At 59.7% G+C, this 20,551-nt stretch overlaps 2 protein-coding genes across 3 annotated transcripts; one reads left to right on the top strand and one right to left on the bottom strand.

Annotated features, from left to right (window-relative positions):
- The first annotated feature begins 5,776 nt into the window (after nt 1–5,776).
- On the top strand, nt 5,777–16,990 carry Crlf1 (cytokine receptor like factor 1). Of its 2 annotated transcripts, none has more exons than XM_078037877.1 (9): nt 5,777–6,014; nt 11,200–11,481; nt 11,907–12,036; nt 12,206–12,375; nt 13,665–13,822; nt 13,893–14,061; nt 15,857–16,044; nt 16,207–16,254; nt 16,665–16,990. In XM_078037877.1, exons 1-9 carry the CDS (start codon nt 5,903–5,905, stop codon nt 16,683–16,685), a joined length of 1,278 nt encoding a protein of 425 aa, XP_077894003.1. In that variant the 5' UTR covers nt 5,777–5,902; the 3' UTR covers nt 16,686–16,990. The 2 variants fall into 2 exon arrangements, with proteins under 2 accessions (XP_077894003.1, XP_077894004.1); XM_078037878.1 differs by having other exon boundaries at nt 5,778–6,014; nt 16,212–16,254.
- Nucleotides 16,991–17,398: 408 nt separating this feature from the next.
- On the bottom strand, nt 17,399–20,436 carry Rex1bd (required for excision 1-B domain containing). The gene is made up of 5 exons (XM_005332986.5): nt 20,279–20,436; nt 20,102–20,184; nt 19,569–19,773; nt 18,475–18,554; nt 17,399–17,617 (listed from the first exon to the last, which is right to left on the bottom strand). Exons 1-5 carry the CDS (start codon nt 20,378–20,380, stop codon nt 17,545–17,547), a joined length of 543 nt encoding a protein of 180 aa, XP_005333043.2. The 5' UTR covers nt 20,381–20,436; the 3' UTR covers nt 17,399–17,544.
- Between the last annotated feature and the right edge of the window lie 115 nt (nt 20,437–20,551).

The raw sequence follows: 20,551 nt of genomic DNA, 5'->3' as shown, positions 1-20,551 counted from the left end.
GAGAGCGGCGCTGCGGCACCGTCGGGGGCGGGCGGGGTGGGGCAGGTGGATCTCGGCCACCAACGTCTGTGCCACCTTGGGGGTCCCACGAGGGGGGGCATCCCTGCCAGCCCTAGGGGACAAAAGAGAACAAATAGGATGATGTGATGAGCCGGGGGTCAATTCTCCAGGGATGTCAAGGAGAGCCTCGCCTAAAAGGCGACATCTGAGCCGGGGGGACGTAGAAGGGCAATTCAGGCAGAGGGAAGAGCCAGGACCTTGGGGCGGGGAAGAGCTCATTGAAAGGAGGGAAGGTAGGAGGACCGCAGGGCTGAAGCCGAGCCAGAGAGGGGAATCGAAAGGTGAGAGCCGCAGGACCTGGTCGGCGAAAGCTGGCATCTTCTCCTTTGGCATGTTCTACGCCAGTTCAGAGGGGTGGTGCCTTGTGGGCAGCGCGCCTCCTCCAGGAAGCCCTTTTTGCCTCTCCACTAGCCCCTCCCACCACTAGCTTCGCCTCGGATGGCCCAGTCTTGATACAGACTTGGGGAAACCGGTCCCTGTCCCCCAGACTGGGAGCCCCTCGCCCTAGGACTCAGTGGGAAGGGTCACAGAGATGTACACAGAACTGTTGCAATGTCTAATTCTCGTGGGAAAACTTGGGGGGGCAAACAGGGACAGTTCTGGCTTTCATAGCTGCCACACCCCATAGTGACAGATTGGATCTCCAAGAGAAGAATATCGGGTTAGGCGGTCCACTCAGCTTCCTCTCCTTTAGGCATGAAAGGGGGGCGCTGCCTCTAAACCTTGGTCCTCTGAGAAGTTGTCCCAGGTCTCGCTGGCGTGCCTGACGCAGGTGCTTGCAGAGGCCGCGCTGAGCGGAGGCCCGCAAGTCCCTATCGACGCTCCGCCCCCGCAGACGGGGCGGCTGCCTTGCAGGGTCGGCGGGTCAGAGGGCGCCGCAGGTTCCGGCTGGGAAGGAGGAGACTGGGGGGCGGGCTGGCGCGCCCCCTTCCCCGGCCGGCCGTCTCGCTTTCATCTCCGCGGCCCCAGCCGGCCCCCAAGTGGCTTAATCAGGCGCGGCTGTGCCTGGCGGACCCCGAACATCTGGATCCCGGCGCGGCCCCTCCCCCGCCCCGCCCCGCCCCTCCCAGGCTAGGCCGCCCCGACCCAGCGGTGAAGGCCTCCTGCCCTGCGTTTGCTGGAGAATCGAGCCCGGGAACCCGGCAGCTAACCCACCGTTGCGCCAGGCCCACGCCTCCGGAAGCTTCCTAGTGTACTATGACCAGTATTGTCCCCCATTTCACAGGTGGGAGACTTAGACTCCCAGACTCTTGGGCAGAGCCAGGATTCAAGTCCACACATGCCGGTTCAGAGTCCCAATGTTTAACCCTTTCACAATCCCTGTCCTTCATTCATTTCAAACAAAACACTTCTCGCCACAGCCCTCTAAGATAGGTACTAGTGGCTTTGTCCTATTTCCAAACTAGGAAATTGGAACCCAGCGGGTGGCCCAGGTGACAAGTCAGAGAAGAGAGGCCGGCAGAGCCCTACGAAACCTCGTAGGGTGTGTGATGGGGGGGACTTTAGACATAAGAAGTGTTGTCTAAAGTGCAAAAGGAAGGAGGGACCCCTCGCACCCTTTTGCATAAGGGGAAACTGAGGCTGGAGGGATTAGACCTTTGGCCCAGGTTGCCCGCGGGCAAAGGAAGAGAGTTGGCCGCCCACTCCTCCGCCTTTCCGCGCCAGGAGGCCGCTGGAGGGGAGAGGAAGAGGACTTGACCCCGGCCCCCCAGGTGAGCCCCCGCGCCCCTCCTGCAGTTCCCGAGGGAGCCGGTCCAGGTGAGGGGCGGGCGGGCCGGCGGGCGGCCGGGGTCGGGTTTCAGGAAATCCGCCGACATTCCTCCGGGGCTTAAGAGGGAAAGTTGACTCGGCGCCGCCCCTCGCCCCCCCCCCACTTCCTACCCCCCGGGGCGGCCCGGCGGGGGCGGCGGGCGGGGGGCACTGCGGCCGGCCCCGGCGTGAATCAGCGGCCCGCCAGGCCTCCGGGAAGCGGCAGCCGAGGTCAGGGCGGACGGCGGACAAGCGCCCTTTGTCCCTTTCCGCCCTCACCACGACCCTGTTGACCCCCACCCCCAAGCCGGGTCCAAGCTGGGGAGGAGGCAAGGCTCCGTGGCGCCGCGGTTTGCTGACGGCTGGAGGGGAAAGAGGGGTGCAGCCGCTCTCCGGCCAGCGGTGCCCCTCCAGTCTTTGGAGTTTCTTCGGGGTGCAGAGGGGCAGGGCACGTAGGCCTCCCCTGCCCTGAGGCACACCAGCCCAGCCCAGGACCCGGCGCAGCTCTGGTATTCCCCAAGCCTCCCCTCTAGAGCCTGAAGTTCAGGGCACCTAACTCTGAGACCCAGGAATAGGGACTCCCCAAGCTCAGCCTCCAGGGTGGAAATTACACAGCCCGGGGCACACACAGGCCTGAAACGGACAACCAGACCCTTATCCCAGGACAACCAGCCTCCACTTCAAAGCAGCCTTGGGGTTGGGGTGGTAGCAGATGGGGAGAGACAACTCTCTGCTATCTGCACTCCTACCTGCTTTGGGGTCCCACAGGACCCTGAAAGTGCCTTTTGCCACTGTCCTACCCTGACGCCTCCTCAGTGCCCCGGCATCACCAGGTGCTGGGACTTGAAACACCCCCATCCTGACCCAGAAGTGACTTTTGGTTGGAGGACCTAGGAAGAGCCCTTCCCCCACCCCATGGAGGGACCCTCCCTTCATCTTCCCCTCAGTACATTCCCAGCCACCTTCAAGGACTTGGGTCAATATTTGCCAGAAGTTTCTTCATCCCTGGTTCCTTTTCCTGACCAAAAAAAAAAAAAAAAAAAAAGTGGAAGAAGGGGTTAAGTTGCTGGGGTACCCAGGACAGGGAAGGGTGCGTCTTGGGGTCATAACTCAAAGGTATGGGGTAAAGTTCACCCAAAGATTACATTCCAGGATGGGGATGGACAGACTAGGGAAATGGTTCGTACCTTTCTATGGGTAAGGACCAGAGAAGGACTTCTACTAGTTTGGATCACACAGCAAGTCAGGGGCCATTCTGGGACCTGAGGCAGCATGGCTTGCGGGAAAAGAGTTTTCTTGCTAGGTGGACCTCTCCTTGGTCCTTCATATTGCAAATATTTATTGAGCTCTTTATTGGCCCTTTCTGGGCTCAGCATGGGGTCCTAAGGATACCCAGGGTACTCAGGGTCTTAAGAAAATAAGTGGGGAAGGAAATCAGTTGTTTAAAGAACTGTGATATATAGACAATAAAAGTGACAGGGATGGAGAGTACCAGGGAAGGATGGGAGGGGGGGCTCTCTGAGAACTTGGGACCTCACACAAGAGAAGGTGCTAATATAGGGGAAGATTTGGGGAACAGCATCTCGTGCAAGCAAGAGCCCATGTGCAAAGATCCTTCAATACTAAAGAGCCTGGCATGTTTGGGGGAAGGGGGCTGCAGCCGCTGGTGCAAGCGAAGGAGTGAGGGGGGGAGAAAGGGGAGAGGGTGGTGGGCCGAGAAGTTTGTTTTGCTTCTTTTAAAAATTCTGTATTCAGACAAATGCAGGAGGATTAGGGGGAGAAGCCCCAGAGGAGGCTGGGCCCATCCCAAAGGGGACCTGGAAGAGGATGAGGTAGGGAGAAGGGATCAGAATCTCAGAATGGGATGAGTTTTGGAATCAGAGCCAAGAGGATTTGCTGATGGATTGGACGTGTGGGAAGAGCGAAGGAGAGAGTTGTCACGCACGCTTCCAGGTCTCTGGCCTGAGCACCTGGGTGGAAGGGAGAGCTAGCTCATTCCCCCCATGACTGGGGGGAGGAGCAGAGATGGGGAAAACATAAAGATGTTGCTCCAGAAGTCCCAAGTCCTCCCAGGAAGGGGTCAGACATCACTACCCCCACTGGGAACATGTGCAAGGCAGAGGCAATGGGGGAGGGGTGGTGGGTATCTTGGAAACACAGTCAAGAATCGCCCCTTCCACTTAGCTCTCTGGGTCTGGCAGCGGCACTATGGCCCCATTTTCCAGAGGAGAGAAATAGACCTGGGGGCCACCTCTGCTCCGGGGAATATGCCTTGGCTACCTAAAACCTAAGGGCTTAGGTTTTGGGGACTTCTGCTCCATTGCATTTTCCTCTGGCAATCTGTAGATTGGCCCCAGTTTTCCACTTCAGAAGAAGAAACTGAGGCAAAAGAGGCCTGGTTTGTTGCAGGAAACAACAGTATTCACTCTTGGTTACTCCCCCCTCACCTCCTCCCCCCAAAGCCCCATCGAGAGTCCAGATGAGGGGGATGCCCTGCATCCCAAGTCCTCCTCCATTTATCTTTTTTGACACTCTGAAGTCTGAGCTGGGGATCCCAGGAGAGGGTGAGGGGCAGTCATGAGCAGACAAGGTGGGGAAGCCTGAGCCCTCCTCAGACCGCGGCCCCGGCCTGTTGGGGACATGAAGGGAGGGTCCATACCTCTTCAAGAAACCCCTGGAAGGGAGAGTTACAGCCCTCTCCCTCTCCTGGCTGCAGCTGGGGGCGGGGCTGTGACCCACCCGTAGGGCTGGGACCACCCCGTAACTCTCTTTTCAGGCGCCCCCTTCGCGGTGGCCTTGGAGGCCAGTAACCTTTTTTCGTGGGCGCCCGGATCGAGTGAGGATGAAGAGGAGGGGGATAAGACGCCGGAGCCGGGAGGGGTCCCGAAACCCGAGCAGTGGCCAAAAATAATAACACGGAGAAGGATCTTAGCGCAAAAAAGGAAGATAAACTATGCGTCGCTCCAGGCAGCCGGCGATACCTGGAGTTGGCGGGCGGAGGCCGCAGGAGCGATTACTCACCGCGTGGCGCACCCCACCCGCGGGCCGCTGAGTGGATTTTTCCGTGGGGGGGATGTGAATGTGTCCCAGGAGAAGTCCTCCTTACGCTCTGCTCATGGGAATCCCTCCTATCCCGAGTGCGGGACCCGGTTCCCGCTCCCACGGGGGCCCACGTTTCCCTGTCTGCCCAAGTAGTAGCCCCCTCCTGAGGCTCCGGGACGCCTCTCGAGCAACCCCAAAACCATTCCGCGCAAGTGGGACAGCTCAGCCAGCGCGAGGGCCGGGGACTCTGCCTTCCTGCTTTTGCTCCTTTCCTCCAGCCCAAGCCCAGGGCCGGCTGAGGAGGCTGCGCACCGAGGAACGAAGAGAGGCGGGATGAAGTGGGAGGGCCCAGACCGGTGGGACCCGCGCGCCGAAGGCGTGGGGCTGGGGACGACTTTCAAGCCCCTAGGGAGGAAGAGGGGCTGGAAGTTGGGGTAGGCGGGGCTCAGGGACCGCTCGGTGGGGGGGCGGGGCCAGAACTGGGGTGGGGGCCCAGAGGGAGGACTGGGGAAGGGGGTTAGCGAAGAACGGGGCATGGTTGGGGGCCGCAGGGGACATTGAAAGGGCACTGGGCCACAGGCAGGGTGCGGAAAGTGGACAGAGGTATGGAAACGGAATTCCGGGCGCTGGGTCCCAGACTGGGGGTGGGGAGCCTGGCGCTGGCGGGGTTGGAGAGGGAGGTCCCTGGCGGGTAAGGAATGGGTGGGGGGCTCGGGGCGGCGGGACCGGGCACACGGTTCGCTGCGGGGCGGAGGCCGGACGGGCGGGACGCGCGGTGCCCGCGGGCGGGCGGGCGGGTGGCGGGGAGGCCGGTGCGGGGCCCGTAGCCCCCCCGGGGCCGGGCCGGGCCGGGGGCGGGGCCGGGCGGGGCCAGCGGCGCATTAGCGCCTTGTCAATTCGGCTGCTCAGACTTGCTCCGGCCTCCGCGTCCGCGCCCAGCGACGTGCGGGCTGCCCGACCCGCGCCCTCCCGCGCCCAGTCCACTCCTCGCGCCCCGCGCCGCCGCCGCCGCAGCCACCGCCCGCCGCGCTCCCCAGGCAGCGCCGGCCCCATGCCCGCCGGCCGCCCGGGCCCCGCCGCCCAATCCGCGCGGCGGCCGCCGCCGCTGCTGCCCCTGCTGCTGCTCTGCGTCCTCGGGGCGCCGCGAGCTGGATCAGGAGCCCGTGAGTACCGGCGTCCTGCTCCCCACCTCGCGCCGAAGCCGAGAGCGGGCGCCCAGGGGGCAGCCGCGGGGGGAGGGGGCGCGGGCGCCACCTGGACGGCCCCGGGAACAAAGGAAGGCGCCCCCGGCGCAGCCCTCGGGGCGCCCTCACCTGCGGGGCGCACCGCTCCACAGTCCTCCGGCCCGAGGGTCCGGCCTCTGGTTCCGAGGCCTTCTTACCTGGGCCGCTAGGCCAAGGGCGTTTAGCCAGGCCCCCAGGGGCCGAGAAACCGCGGCCCTGGACCCTCTGCACACTGGAACGCATCGAGCGCACGCGTTGGCGTCCGCGGTCGCGGAGCCACGGGATCGCGGGGCACCGCTCCCCGGCGGGGGCGCACGCGGTTGGCGCACTGGGTGCGGGCCGGGAGTGGGCCCCCTCGGGAGGAGGGATGAGCCCCGCGGGGAAGGAGGGGCGGGAGGGGGCCCGCTCTGACCGCCTGGCGCGCGGCCCGGGGTCCCCAGGGACGTGCCTCTCTGCGGGCCGGCGGCGCCGCCGCCCTCCCCCTACGGGACCCCGCACACTGGAGTCCTCGAAGTCTCTGTCACCAGCGGCTCTCAGAACTCTTCTCACTCGGGCTGCTCTGGGCTGAAAGCCTCCAGCGAGAGAAATCTTTGTGAGCGAGTGGGTGAGAGCTAGAGGGAGCGGGAGCCAGTGAGTCCGGGCACCGCCGGCCCATATTTTCGGGGGGGTCCACTGGGAACCCGCAATCCGAGAAACCCTCTTTCTATAGAGGGCTCCTGGCCTCAGGCATTCTCCGGCCCCCCTCACCCAATGCACACCCCCGCCAGGATACGACTCCACATCCAGACCCGCTCTGGGACACACCCAGAGACACACAAAGACTCACACTGGCTTGTGTCCCGTCACCCTCGCCCTCAGACTCGCGCACACTGCATCCCAGATGCACATTCGCACACCATCGTGGCGCGCACACACATTCCATCCCTGACACACACACATTCGTGGTCATACATTCATTCCACAGGGGAGGCAACAGGGGCACACTCGGAAAGTCTTCCCCAGACCTTCACAATCATCCATGAGCCCCATCCAGGGGTACAGGCCAAGGACTGGACACATACTGCTCCCAATCTCCCATACTCTTTCTCCTGGTGTTCCTCCAAAAAGGGTAGGGTCCCGGCACCCCCTGGGGACACTCGCTGAAAGCTTAGCCTGCTCAAGGCACCTGGGCAGGTGGGGGCCTACCCAGGGCCCTCTTGGGGTCCTAATGACTCTGCCAGGCCAAGGATAGAGCCTGTGAGTGCCACCAATAGCTTCAAGCTTTGTTTCCCAGCCCCTAGAGCAACAGGCGAAGGTAGGGGGTGGGAGTGTTGTGTGTGTGTTTTTTCCTTTAAGGGGGAAGAAATTAAATAAAAGATTCTCACACCTCGGCAATATGTTTCTACTTATGGGGTGTCTTAGCACCTGATCAGCAGGCGGGTGGGTCATAAAGTGTCTGCAGGTACCAGCGGGACTGGAGATGGGGACCCCCGTGGGGACCCTGGGACAGAGGCCACCCTCCCGCTCGGCTTTCAGAGAATCTCACACTTTTCCCTTTTAAAACACATGGTGTTCCTTTTTAATAACGGCAGTGGCTCCAGATTGGGAAGGGGGAAGAGAAAAAAACTTGTAAAGGCCCCAGCTCGGCAGGAAAGTAGGGGAGGGGGGCTGTCCAAAAGCCCAAGCTAGGGATCTGCTTTAGGGGGTTCCTCTAGGAAGTCCCCCAAACCAGGCCAAGCCCCTCTGCCAGGCTCAGGGGCTGATCCCAGCGGCTCCTCTGCCTGGCCTGAAGTGTGCATGTCCCAGTCCCAGACCGCCTTGGCCCATTGTTTGCTGAGGCCTGGAGAGAGTGCCAATCCCGCCTGGACCCCCGGCTGGAAGGGCTGTAATCCTGTGGTCCTGCGGTGCTAAGGGCGCCAGGTCCTCTTGACACCGTGAGTGTGCACCAGCAGGTAGAATGCATTCCTCCCCATTATATGGAGGAGAAGACTGAGAACCGGGAGCGGGAAGCCAGGTGCCCAGGTACTCAGGGGCTGGGAGGGGCAGCATCCCCCTGACCTTTCCTGCTGGGGTGGAGGGGGTGGGGAGCTGGCGCGTCCCTCCGGCCAGCCTAGCCTTGTTTCCCCCCCTCCATCCCTCCCTCAGCCCTGGGAGGGCAGCTGCAGCTGCTGGCAAACGGGCCACGCCAGGCCAGGCCAGGCGGGTGTGGCAGAGGGGCAGTGCCCCCCAGCCAAGACCCCCCAGAGAGCCCCTTTCTGGCCAGACCAGGACTGCGGGTGGGGGAGCAGGAGGGCGGGACCCACGGGGAGGGCTAAGAGTGGGCCTGGGGTCCGGGCAGGCCCGGCCGCGCCTCCCACCCTGCTGGGGGGGCCCAGGCAGGAAGCGGTGGGTGGGCCGGGGCAGAGACGCTGGCACGCCCGAGTTCATGCCGAAGGAATTCCGAATTAGCGGGCGGCTGGCTGCCTGGGACCTCCGGGGCGGCCCCCTGGCCCCCCGCCCCCTGGCCGCCCCCGCCTCCCCGGCTCTGGCCTGCTCCGCCGGCTCCTTCGCACGGACGCCGAGACCTCCGGCGAGCCCTGGGCCAAGCCCCAAACGCAACTGCGATCCCAGGCTCCAGCAAGACAGGGCCCTCGAGCCAAGTTTGCCCCGGAAAATTGTCAGGGCCAGGCCAGAGAACCGTGTTCGTCCCACCTCGCCCATCTGGGGCGGTGAGGCTGAGGGAGAGGGCCGGCAGATACTGGCATTCATGGGGCCTCCCTAGGGGCCTGGATCGCCTCTGTCCTTGGCGGCCATGTCTGAGAAGCTGGACTGCCCCTGTGCCCCTTCAAGCCCTCCTCACAGCCCCCTGGGGAGTCCTTTTAGAATATAAATGGAACCCCAGGCTCCCTGCTTCCAATCCTGGAATAACTTCCTTCCTTCCTTCAGGTCGGTATCCCTGCTCACATGCCAAACCTCATTTCCCACACCCCTGCCCCAGGGCCTTTGCACTCACCTGTAGAACACCGTCTCCTAGAAGTTTTCACATCTACTCCCTTTCTTTATTCTGGTCTCTGCTCAAATGTCTCCTCCCCAGACAGGACTCCTGGCCTATCCAAGCTGCCCTCTCTGACTTGACTCCCTATGGGCCCTGCTTAACTTGTCCCTTTTTCTTTCTCTTAGATATTTCTTGATCCTCCTCCTTTTCCTCTTCCTCTTTCTCCTCGTCCTCCTGTTCTTTTTTTTTCCCCTGCTGCTTTCTTGAATGTAAGGCCCACAAGGGCAGGAATTTTGTGTTTTAGTCCCCAGGGTGTCTCCAGCTCCTAGACCACTGGAGGTTCTCTGTAAATGGATGACTGATGAATCAGTGAGTTGGACAGGCCCTCATAGCTGCTAAGAAGCCCTTTCTCGGAGTCTCAGAGAAGTAAAGCCACTAAGTCAGGGGTCCTCAGGAGCTAGGAGCATTCAAGCCCAGCTCAGCCTGGCACAGGGATGTCCTGGCACAATGCCCTGGGGTTGATACCAGGATGAACTTCCACAAGGAGATTCAGAGAGGCGTCAGGGGCTTGGCCTGCCCATTCCCCCTCCCTTCTCTGAGCTGTGGTTTCCCATTGGCTAATAGGTTCCTTTTAGGTTCTGATCACCAGGAAGGGAAACTGCTGGCTGCCCTCATGGCTGATAGGAAAAGAGGCACCCCTGCCAGCCCCCAACTCTCACAACCCAGCTGAGGGCCTCCCTTCCCACCTGACCTTCACAATGACCCAGACCTTTCTCCCTTCTCCTTTGCAGATTAGGGAAACTGAGGCGAGGGAAAGAGCAACAGTGTAAAGTCCCTTTGGATGGGAGTCGGGGGCCTAGAGCTTGCCACCGCCACCTTCATCTCCAGTGACTGCAGAGCAGGACTTTGGAGACCGACAAATCTGGGTTTAACTAGTATATCCCTCCAACAGTTGGTGAACTAGGGCAAGAGAACTCGAACTTTCAGAGCCTCTGCTTAAGATGAGCAGGATTTGATGAGAAAATACAGGGAAAGTCCTGGCCCGGTGTGCATGCGTGCGCGCATGTGTTATGCACAAGTGGAGGACACTTTGCTACTGAGCTACCCCTTCCCAGTCCTTTTAATTTTATATATTTGTTTTAGTTGCAGATGGACACAATACCTATATTTTATTTATTTATTTTTATGTGGTGCTGAGGATCCAACCCAGAGCCTCACACGTGCCAGGCAAGGGCTCTACCACTGAGCTACAGCCCCAGCCCCTCCTTTTTATTTATTTTTTTTATTTTGAGATAGGGTTTTGCTAAGTTGCTGAGGCTGGCCTCAAACTTGTGATCCTCCTGCCTCTGTCTTCCAAGTCAGCTGGGATTACAGACCCACCCAGTATTTAAAACTCAACAGTGCTCAATAAATGGTGCTCTTAATGGTTCATCTAGTAGGAACAGGGCTCTCTCTTTTTTAAAAGTGCCTTCCCTTCACAGAAATACCTACTATGTGTGAGACTCTGGGAGGTCAAAGAAAGAACTCACAAATTTTGTTTCTAGTTGCAAAAAAGGGGTGGGGAGGGAAAGAAGAAGAGCAGAAGGAGAAGAAGAAAACAGGAAAAAGAAAGTTTATCAGACTATGTGCAAAGCAAGAATCACTTGGATCTGTGGGGCTTTTATGTCTGACTTGCTTTTTTGCTATTGGGGATTGAACTCAGAGACGCTTTACCATTAAATCATATCCCTAACCCATTTTATGTTTGATTTTGAGTAAGCATCCCACTAAGTTACTTAGGGCCTCAGTGATTTGCTGAGACTGGCCTCAAATTTTAGATCCTTCTGCCTCAGCCTCCGGAGTTGCTGGCATTGCAGGCTTGCGCCACTGTGCCCAGCTCTGTCTGACTTTTTTCACTGCTCAGAGAGTCTTGAGCAAGTCAATGATGGTGTGACTTGCAAGGACCTGAGTTGTGGAGTCAGACAGATGTGGGTTGATCTTGGCTTTGCCATCAACCTTGGACTGGGCCCTTGACCTAATCACTCCTCAGTTTCCTTATCTATAAAATGTGTGAGTGTGGGTATGGGGGTGAACAACGTCTCAGGACTCCCACGGGCCCTGGAAGTCCTGGCCTGGAGGAGGATTCGTGTCGGCTTTTCCCCACGGCTGACAAACACTCCTCTCTGATCCCAGACACCGCAGTGATCAGCCCTCAGGACCCCACGCTCCTCATCGGCTCCTCCCTGCAAGCCACGTGCTCGCTGCACGGGGACCCTCCTGGGACCACGGCCGAGGGTCTCTACTGGACCCTCAACGGGCGTCGCCTGCCCCCTGAGCTCTCCCGGGTGCTTAATGCCTCCACCCTGGCCCTTGTTCTGGCCAACCTCAACGGGTCCAGACAGCAGTCTGGGGACAACCTTGTGTGCCACGCCCGCGACGGCAGCATCCTAGCTGGCTCCTGCCTCTATGTTGGCTGTAAGTGGGTCCCCAGGACACCCAGGGGCAGATCTAGGAGTACCATCACCCTCTGGAGAAGGGAAGCAGGAATCCTGGGTCCTCTGGCTTGGGGCTGGGAAGTGGGTGGGTTCAGAAGCGCATGTCTCAGGTGGGAGGAGAACTTGGAGGCCCCACCCCTCATTCTCCAGGTCCTATGGGGCTGGGGGTGCAGCAGTGGTAGATAATATGCAAGGCAAATGCAAGGTCCTGGGTTCCATCTCTAGAATGAGAGAGGGAGGGAGGGCCCATGCGCGTGGTCATCCTCAGCTCTCTGGCAGCAGGGCTGAGATTGCCTTCCTTGTCCTTTTTCCACTTCAGGGTAGGGGCCCAGCCAGCCATCAGGACCCTGCCACCTGCACAGCTAGCTCAGACCCTCAGCCTTCTGCACCCTTCCTTTTCCCCAGTGCCCCCAGAGAAGCCCTTCAACATCAGCTGCTGGTCCAAGAACATGAAGGACCTCACGTGCCGCTGGACTCCAGGGGCCCACGGGGAAACTTTCCTTCACACCAACTACTCCCTCAAGTACAAGCTGAGGTTGGTGATGGCCCACCGGGGGCCTGTGTCCGACTGGCTGTGTGACTCTGGAACAATGCTTGCCTTCTCTGAGCCCCTATGTCCCTATCTCCACCCTGGGGCTCTCCTGGTGAGGTCTGGGGACCAGAAGGGGCCCTCATGTGTCCTGGCTCCCCTCCTGCCCCTGCAGGTGGTACGGGCAGGACAACACGTGTGAGGAGTACCACACGGTGGGCCCTCACTCCTGCCACATCCCCAAGGACCTGGCTCTCTTTACACCCTATGAGATCTGGGTGGAGGCCACCAATCGCCTGGGCTCAGCGCGCTCTGATGTGCTCACGCTGGACATCCTGGACGTGGGTGAGCCCCCAGGCATGCCACAGCTGTGGCCTCTGTCCCCACTCCTGAGGTCCCGCCTGAACCCCCCCCCCCAGCTGTGGTTCCAACTCTAGACCTCTCCCTGCTGGCTGGGGGCGCAGCGGGGCATCCGCTCCTTATTTCAAAGTCTGCTCCTTCAGCCAGGATGTCCCTGCTCTGCAGAGAACACCTGGCTTGGTCGCCCCCACCCTCGGCAGCCCAGGTGTGCAGGAGAGAGCCCAGGGGAGCGGGGAGGGGGCGCCCAGGTCTGGAGGCGCCCCAGGAAGCCAAGGCCTGGAGCTGGGGGGCGCGGGTGGGAGGCAGGAAGTGGATGATCTGCGAGCAGAATTGGGCCTAATCTAATTAGGGTGTTTCTCAGCCCCAAGCAGGCCTCGGCTTTAACCCTTTCTGTCCCTCACCCAGGCCTCAGTGGGAGACACCAGCCTGGCCTACTGCCCACGGGGCCGGCAGAATAGGCCTGGGCACCCCCTGGCTGGTGGCCCCACCCCCAAGCCTATTTCCCCTTCCTCACACCCTAAACTCCAGTGAGCAAGTTCTACTTGTTTTCCCTGTGCACCCAGCAAGCTTCAAATGGGAAGGAACTGGAGGTGGGTGGAGGAGGGTCCCAGGGGTCTGTCTGGGCATCAGCCCCCTGGGTCTGAAAACGATAATACCATTAGCCAGGCAGTGTCTAATTTTTTCCCCCTGAGGTGTGCTGGGAATGGAACCTGGGGCTTCCACACATGCTAGGCAAACTCTCCAGCACCGAGCTACACCTCCAGCCCCAAGAGTCTGCTGTTATCTAGCCCTTTGAGGACAGGATTATGTTTTTCCCCCATCAGATACTAATGATGATAACAAACTGGGCTTCGTGGTGCATGCCTGTCATCCCAGCTACTTGGGAGGCTGAGGTGGGAGGATTGCAAGTTTGAGGCCAGCCTCCGCAATTTAGCAAGGCCCTAAGCAACTTAGTGAGACCCTGTCTCAAAATAAAAACAAAAAGGGCTGGGGATGGGGCTCAGTGGTCAAGTATATCTGGGTTCAACTCCCAGTGCCAAAAAAAAAAAAAGCGATAACAGTTGACATTAATTGAGCCTTCCTAGGTGCTGAGTGTTTCTGGAATATTGTATCATGTAATCCATCCATCCTGGCAGTGGGAGAAAGAGGGGGGCCTGAGGCAGGTGCCACCTAAGCCCCGTGTCCTGGACTACACTCCTGGGGGATTGGACCCCAGACATGCTCAGGCTCTCATGGGACCAACCAAGAAGACCAGACCCTGCTCCTTCCCGCAGTGACCACGGACCCCCCACCCGACGTGCATGTGAGCCGAGTTGGGGGGCTGGAGGACCAGCTGAGCGTGCGCTGGGTCTCACCGCCAGCTCTCAAGGATTTTCTCTTCCAAGCCAAGTACCAGATCCGCTACCGCGTGGAGGACAGCGTGGACTGGAAGGTGCCCGTCCCTTCCCCAGCCCTGCCCCTGGGCCCCAGGCCCTCCCTCTGACCTGACCCTCACTGTCCAGGTGGTAGATGACGTGAGCAATCAGACCTCGTGCCGCCTGGCGGGGCTGAAGCCAGGCACCGTGTACTTCGTGCAAGTGCGCTGCAACCCCTTTGGCATCTATGGCTCCAAGAAGGCGGGGATATGGAGCGAATGGAGCCACCCCACAGCCGCCTCCACGCCCCGCAGCGGTGAGCACCCTCCCAGGGCCGGGTGCTCCTTGGGCTGCTCCAAACCACCCGGCATCTGGGTCTCTGTTTCCTCATTTTCTCCAAGATAGCAGAGGTCTCCAACTGTTGGCCCTCAGGGCCCAAGGTGGCCCCTGAACCTATTTGGTCTGGCATTTGGGGGCGGGGGAGTTTGACCCACCTGGAAGTTTGACCCAACAGGAAGTTTTTACACAAATATCCTAGATTGCCTAAGAAATGAAATTCTGTAGAAAATGCAACCCAGCCCGTATTGCTGATGGCCCCCACAGCAGTGGTCACCCCTTCACGGCCCCTCAGCATTTGCCCCATCTTCAGTCCTGAGAGCAAGTGAGTTTGAGATCCCTGCTTGTGAGGCCAATGACCTCAGTGTCCCCTTCTAATCAATAAGTGAGGAGGGTGTTGGAGAGATTAGGATCTGACATCCAGTGTCATCGGGAGTTTCTCTGAGCCTGTATTCTCTCCTTTCGAAATGGATAAAAATCAGTTACTTGGAATGTCTGGCCTCAGCATTCCTATCTGCAAAATGGGGTTGAGAGCCACACCTGCCTCAAGCTGTTGCAAAATTTAGGTGACATAAGTCATGACAAGTGCCCACATGGTGGTAGTTGCCACCTTAGTATTTGCTCCCAGTAGGTAAGGAAGCTCCCATCCCCCACACTCCCTCCTGATTTCACCCTGAGGGAGGCCCCCTTTATTCAGGTGAGGGCACTGAGGCCCTAAAAGAGCACATAGGGATCTAGACTCAGTTCCAGGCCCGCATTGGTGGGATGGTGGGGAAACTGAGGTCCAGAGACAGAGACGTCCCGACTCAGGGTGGGGCAGAACCACGCTCCAGCTAGCTCCCCAGCCCCCAGCCCGGGGCCCCTCCAGGTTCTGGGATGGGAGGGAGCAAGCACAGCTGGGAGGGGCTGAGCCTTGGCCCCTGCTCGTGCCCAGCACCTGCGATTCTTGCACGGGAGCCAGCAGGCGGCTGAGTCCGCCGGGGAGGCCGGGGGAGGCCAGCAGGGGCGGCCTGGGCCGGGGCCGTGCCAGGGCCTGTCAGCGGGTCCCCGGCTTTATTTATGACGTGAGGCCGATGTCCTTATCCGCCGGCCTGCTTGGGGCTGGCTGCGGCCGGCGGCTGGACCCACAGGAGCGCCTCCCACCTGGCTTTCTGGGCCCACTCCCTGCCGCACTAGCTCATGCTCCCAGGCTCATCCTGGGGACTGTCCCCTTGGGATCCTCTTGCATTCTGCCTCCCTCCGTCTTTTTGTCGCTGTTGCCCTGTGTCTTTTCTTTTTCTCCTTCTCTTCCTTTTTTCCCCCCTTTAATTTTTGCTGTGCCTTGAGAATTCTTTCCTGGGCAGTGCCCCTCGAGTCCTTTCTTCCATCACTCCGCCCTCCAAATGTCGCCCTCCCTGGATCTCGCCTCTGTCCCCATCTCGCACTCTTTCTGCCTCTCCACCCCCCTGTCTCCTCGGCTTCTCGCGCTTTCTTTCCCGCCGCCTGCTCGGCATCTCCTCGGCCCCCTCTCCTCCCCCCTCCTTCCCTTTACACCTGGCTCTGGCCACAGGAATCGGGTCCCTGGAGGAGGACTCCCTTCCTTGCCCCCTGCCTCCCCAGGGCTGCAGCTGGGCCAGGGGCGCAGCTGGGCTGCTGTGCAGGGCGGCGGGGAGGACGCGGTCCGGGGAGCCGAGGGTTTCGAGGGGCACGCGGTCCCGCGCGCCGGGCCCTCCCTCTCCGGTCCGCGCACGCCCCCTGCTGGCCGCGCCACGTCCCTGATGCTCCGCTCCCATTAGAGCGCCCGGGCCCCGGCGGCGGCGCGTGCGAGCCGCGGGGTGGCGAGCCGAGCTCGGGGCCGGTGCGGCGCGAGCTCAAGCAGTTCCTGGGTTGGCTCAAGAAGCACGCGTACTGCTCGAACCTTAGCTTCCGCCTCTACGACCAGTGGCGAGCCTGGATGCAGAAGTCGCACAAGACCCGCAACCAGGTAGGAAGGAGGGACCAGCGGGCACGGAGGTGGGCGGGAGGAGGGCGGAGGATGGAGGCTGGGAGCTGCGAGGACCGGCCGGAGAGGAAGGCGGAAGGAGAGGGAGCGGGCTGGGGGCCAGGTCTGCAGCACCCGCCACGACACTGGTGTCTTCTTTCCAAGCACAGGACGAGGGGATCCTGCCCTCGGGCAGACGGGGCGCGGCGAGAGGTAAGGTGGGCCCGGGTGGGTGGGAGTATTTGGGGTGACTGTGAGCCTTGCCCAGCACACTCAACCTGAGTCGCCCAAATGGAATCCTTCCTCCTCCTCTTACTCATCTGCATTTACTTAGCACTTACTGGGTGCCTGGCGGGTAATGTTGCAGGTGGAATGTCATCCTCAGGAATGAACATACTCACCCTAGTTAACACGAATGAGCTTTTACTGCATGCCGGGCTCTGCCAAGGGTTTTACTGGCAGGATAGCCCAGAGGATGATCAGTTCCACTTCTCTGATGGGGAAACAGGAACAGAGAGGTGCAATATCCTGCCCAAGGACACACAGCTAGTGGGAGCAGACAGGACCTGAAGGCTGACCCTGCCCAGGCTGCCTGTCTCACCTGGCTTCCCTTTTGCCTGCAGGTCCTGCCAGATAAACTCTAGGGATGGGGCTACCTTCCTGGCCAAGTGGAGACCCAGAGGCTGAACTCAAACTGGGGCCACCTTTGTACTCTCACCTTAGGGCACCTGAGCACCATCAGCAGGAGCTGGGGCAGGTGCTCTGAGCTTGGACAGCTCTGGCCCCCATGTCAGGCCACCCTTGAGTGCACCTCCGGTGTTATGTTGGTACATGAGCTGGTTGAACTACCCAGAACCCCTACAGGGCTGGGAGTAAAGAGAAGTCATTACTTTTGCCCCCCAATAACCCTCCAAAAGAATATTTTAAAATAAATGAGCTATTTAGGTGCTCTGATTGTGAAGGTGAGTTTGAAGCCTGGGAGTGGGGGCTGTGGGTTTTGGGGAGATCTGAGAGGCATCCTAATGACCCTTCGGTCACTAGAAGCCTCCCCTACTAGAAGCCCCACCTCCCAGAATTTCAGACACTTTCTCTAGGATCCACAATCTCTAGTTCTGAGCTCCTCAAGGGTGTGATTCAAAACACCAGTTTCAAGTGGGGTGTGGGGACTATAGTCCCAGTTACTCAGGAGGCTGAGGCAGGAGGATTGCTTAACCTGACAAGCTCAAGACCAGCAGGATCACATCTCAAAAAACAAAACACCAGTTCTGGGGCAGGGTGAGAGTTTTCCCCCAGCCCTCTCTGGCCTGGGGAACCCCTTCCCCAGACACAGGGACCCCAGTACTGCAGGACACAGAGATGGCAGAGGAAGGACTCTTTATTGTGAGGAACTGGAGCAGGGTCTGCAGCTCCAGAGGAGCATGACCTCAGCCAGGTGGTCAGGGTTGGGCTGGACGCCATTGGTCTCCTTTCCCATCTCCTCTGAACATCTCTGGAGAGCCACGGTCACTCGGCAGATTCCGCATCAAACCTGAGGTCCTGGAGAACCTCACTGATGGCCTCCATGGTTTTAATTACCCTACAAGAACGGATGGAAACTATAAATAAGACCCAGATGGGGCGGATTAGCCGGCACCGCGCAACTAGCTCGGAGGGGGCTGTGGCAAGCCCTGGGCCCTCCTGCCCGCCGCCAAACTTCCAGGCAGCACTAGCCTGGGAGGGGGCCTGAAGAGGGCTGGCTCCTTGGGTCAGAGTGGGCCGTCTTGGGGGAGAAGCATGCATGCCATCAAGAGGTTACAGAGTGACAGCTTGGCAAATGTCTAGCATGTGTGCATGAGACCATGTGTTTGGAAGTCAGGGACAATGTGCAGATGTGCAGGACACAGTGGCAAGTAGGGAATTATTCCCAGCAAGTAGGGAAGCTAAGGCGGGAAGATCAAAAGTTCAAGTCCAGCCTTGGCAAATTAAAAACATTAAAAAAAATTAAAATATTAAAAAACAAAAACATTCAAAAAAAATAGAAAGGGCAGGGGGTGTAGAGCAGTGGTAAGGCTCCCTAGGGTTGTTCCCTAGTGCCACCCCATCCCCCACCAAAAAAAGATAAAAGGAGCGTGCAGGCATGTGCCAGTGGAGCATGGGGGCCTACGTCCAAGCTCTTGGTGCAGGTCGGTGTGTGCTGAGACAGGCAGCTGTGTCTTGGCAATGCTCAGGGTGCCTCTAATGTGAAGTCACAGGGTATGTATTCCGTGGAATGGGTACATCTGGGGCCACCAGGTTAGGACACTGGTATAAATACCAAAGGTTGAATAGGGATCCAGAGAGGCTGCTCAACTGGCCAGATGTGACTGGGCCAGCCTGAGGAAACAGCAGGCTAGGGCGGGGCCTGAGGGTGCCAGCAAAATGGGCATGGGCAGCCCAGTGGGCAGCAAAGCTCACTTCATCTTCAGCTGCTGCATCTGTTCAGTGTCCTCCTGCCCAGTCAGTTCTGGTGTCCCCATCAGCTGCAGCAGAGCCACCTGGTGGGAGAATGGACAGTGGGGAGGGTGTCACAGAAAGCAGAAACTACTCTGTCCTCCCCTGCTACTTAAAAATAATAAAGATTAGATATTAAAGACACTGCAGCCGGGTGCGGTGGCGCACGCCTGTAATTCCAGCGGCATGGAGGCTGAGGCAGGAGGATCATGAGTTCAAAGATAGCCTCAGCAAATTAGTGAGGCCCTAAGCAACTCAGCGAAACCCTGTCTCTAAAATTAAAAAAAAAGGGGGGGGGAGGGTGCTGGGGCTCAGTGGTAAGCACCTCTGGGTTCAATCCTGGTACCCCCTCCCCCCAAAAAGCTGCAGGGTAGGGCCATGAGGGATGGAGCTTTGTGTGTGAAGAGTCCAGCGTTTCTCCAGAGTCTGTCGGAAAAAAGGAGTCCGAACTTGAAATGGACTTGGTCATGTGTGGGTGTGGCTTGTGTAGCGGGCGGGGCATCAGAGTCCCAAAAGCAGGATGGGGTTATGACCCATGGGTGGGAGTAGGTCGAAAATACTGGGGTCTGGAGGGGAAATTTCTTGTGCAATATGGGCGTGGCTACACGTGGATGTAGCCCTCTCGGCCAGGATTGGCTGCAGAAGTGGGCGGGGCCTGAAAACTAGTAGGTAGAGAGGAATACTGGGGTGGGTGTGGCCTGGGAAACCCTGCTCTCCAGGGAAGTAGTTGAGGGTGGGACCTCAGGCAATGAAAAAGCCAGAGCGGATGCAGTCAGGCAGTGTCCCCACTTCTAGGAACAGCGTTTAAGCGGGGCTGGAGTAAAGTGAGCACGTCCTGAACTAAGAACAAAACCTGGAATAAAACTGGGGTTGGGTAAGAGGCAACGGAGAATCTCTCAGTGAAGACTTAGGGAGTTTTGAGGTGTGGCAGGAAGGGGTGGGGCCTGGGACTCCCAGAAAAGAGTGTGGGACAGGGACTGAGGCCTTTCCCTAAGGGGCGGTAATGAGCACAGCAGGCCAGTGACAGACACAGCGTCGGAAGGAGGTCGTGGTCTCACCGTGGCCAGGCGCGTCTGCTCCAGCTGTTGCAGGCTGCGCACGTGGCCCGCGAGCAGGGGCTGCGCGCGAGGTCCAGCCAGCTCTGCCTCCACCGCCAGCACCTCCCGCGAGGCGGCAGCGAAGGCCTGGGTCACTTCGTGCACTGTGTTCCGGTAGCCAGGGAAGTCGTAGTGCGGGCCGCTCCGCAGGTACTGGCGGTGGCCTCTGAAGCAGGTGAGGATGTGAGTACGCGCTCCCTGGCCAGGCACCCGCACCAACCCGCAGGGGGCGTACCCGCACCCCAGAGACTGGACGACCGACTGTAAAGACGCTTCCTGACTCTAGCAAGGGAAGAGGGGACCGCTCTCCGGGTCCTTAAGAGTTTAAATTAGTACGAACTGATCCTTCTTCAAACTCCGTCCCACTTCTAATAGGGCAGCCTCGTGTGGACCCAGCTCTGCCTCCGGGCACTCCCGCCACTGACATACCCATACCCGAACTGGGCCCGGGACTGAACCCTGCGCGCCCGGCGCGGCCCCACGCCCGCACTCACTCCTCCAGTTTGCGGAAACCCTGCGCGCGCTCATCCTGCAGCTGGTGGATTCGCTGCACCAGCGTCCGGATCGGGGCATCTTTCTGCGGGGCGGGGGGGCAAGTTTGGGGCATGAAGCCGGCGCTCTGGGCCTGCACCGCCCACCCCACGCCGGTCCTCGCTCGAGCCGCGACTCACCCAGGGCCACACCGGCTCCGCGAGTGCCCCAGCTCCGGTGGCATCTGCAACGTCAAGCACCGCGGGAACGGCGTTCTCCGTTGCCGCCCCAGTAGTGATCATGACTGTGCAGTCGGGGCCACGCCAAGACAGGCCGCTCCATTGTGCCTGGCGCCCCCTACAGGTCCGGAGGTCAAGGGACTCCGATTCTGCAACGGGCCAAGCCGAAGACAGCAGGCCCCAATCTTCATTTGTTAATTCCTGCCTGGCGCCCACCTGGTTTGTCCTTACTGG

This window comes from Ictidomys tridecemlineatus, chromosome 2, assembly GCF_052094955.1.
Source record: "Ictidomys tridecemlineatus isolate mIctTri1 chromosome 2, mIctTri1.hap1, whole genome shotgun sequence".
Classification (NCBI taxonomy): Eukaryota; Metazoa; Chordata; class Mammalia; order Rodentia; family Sciuridae; genus Ictidomys; species Ictidomys tridecemlineatus.
Note: the sequence above shows the minus strand (reverse complement) of the source record. Positions and strands in the feature narration are given on the sequence as shown.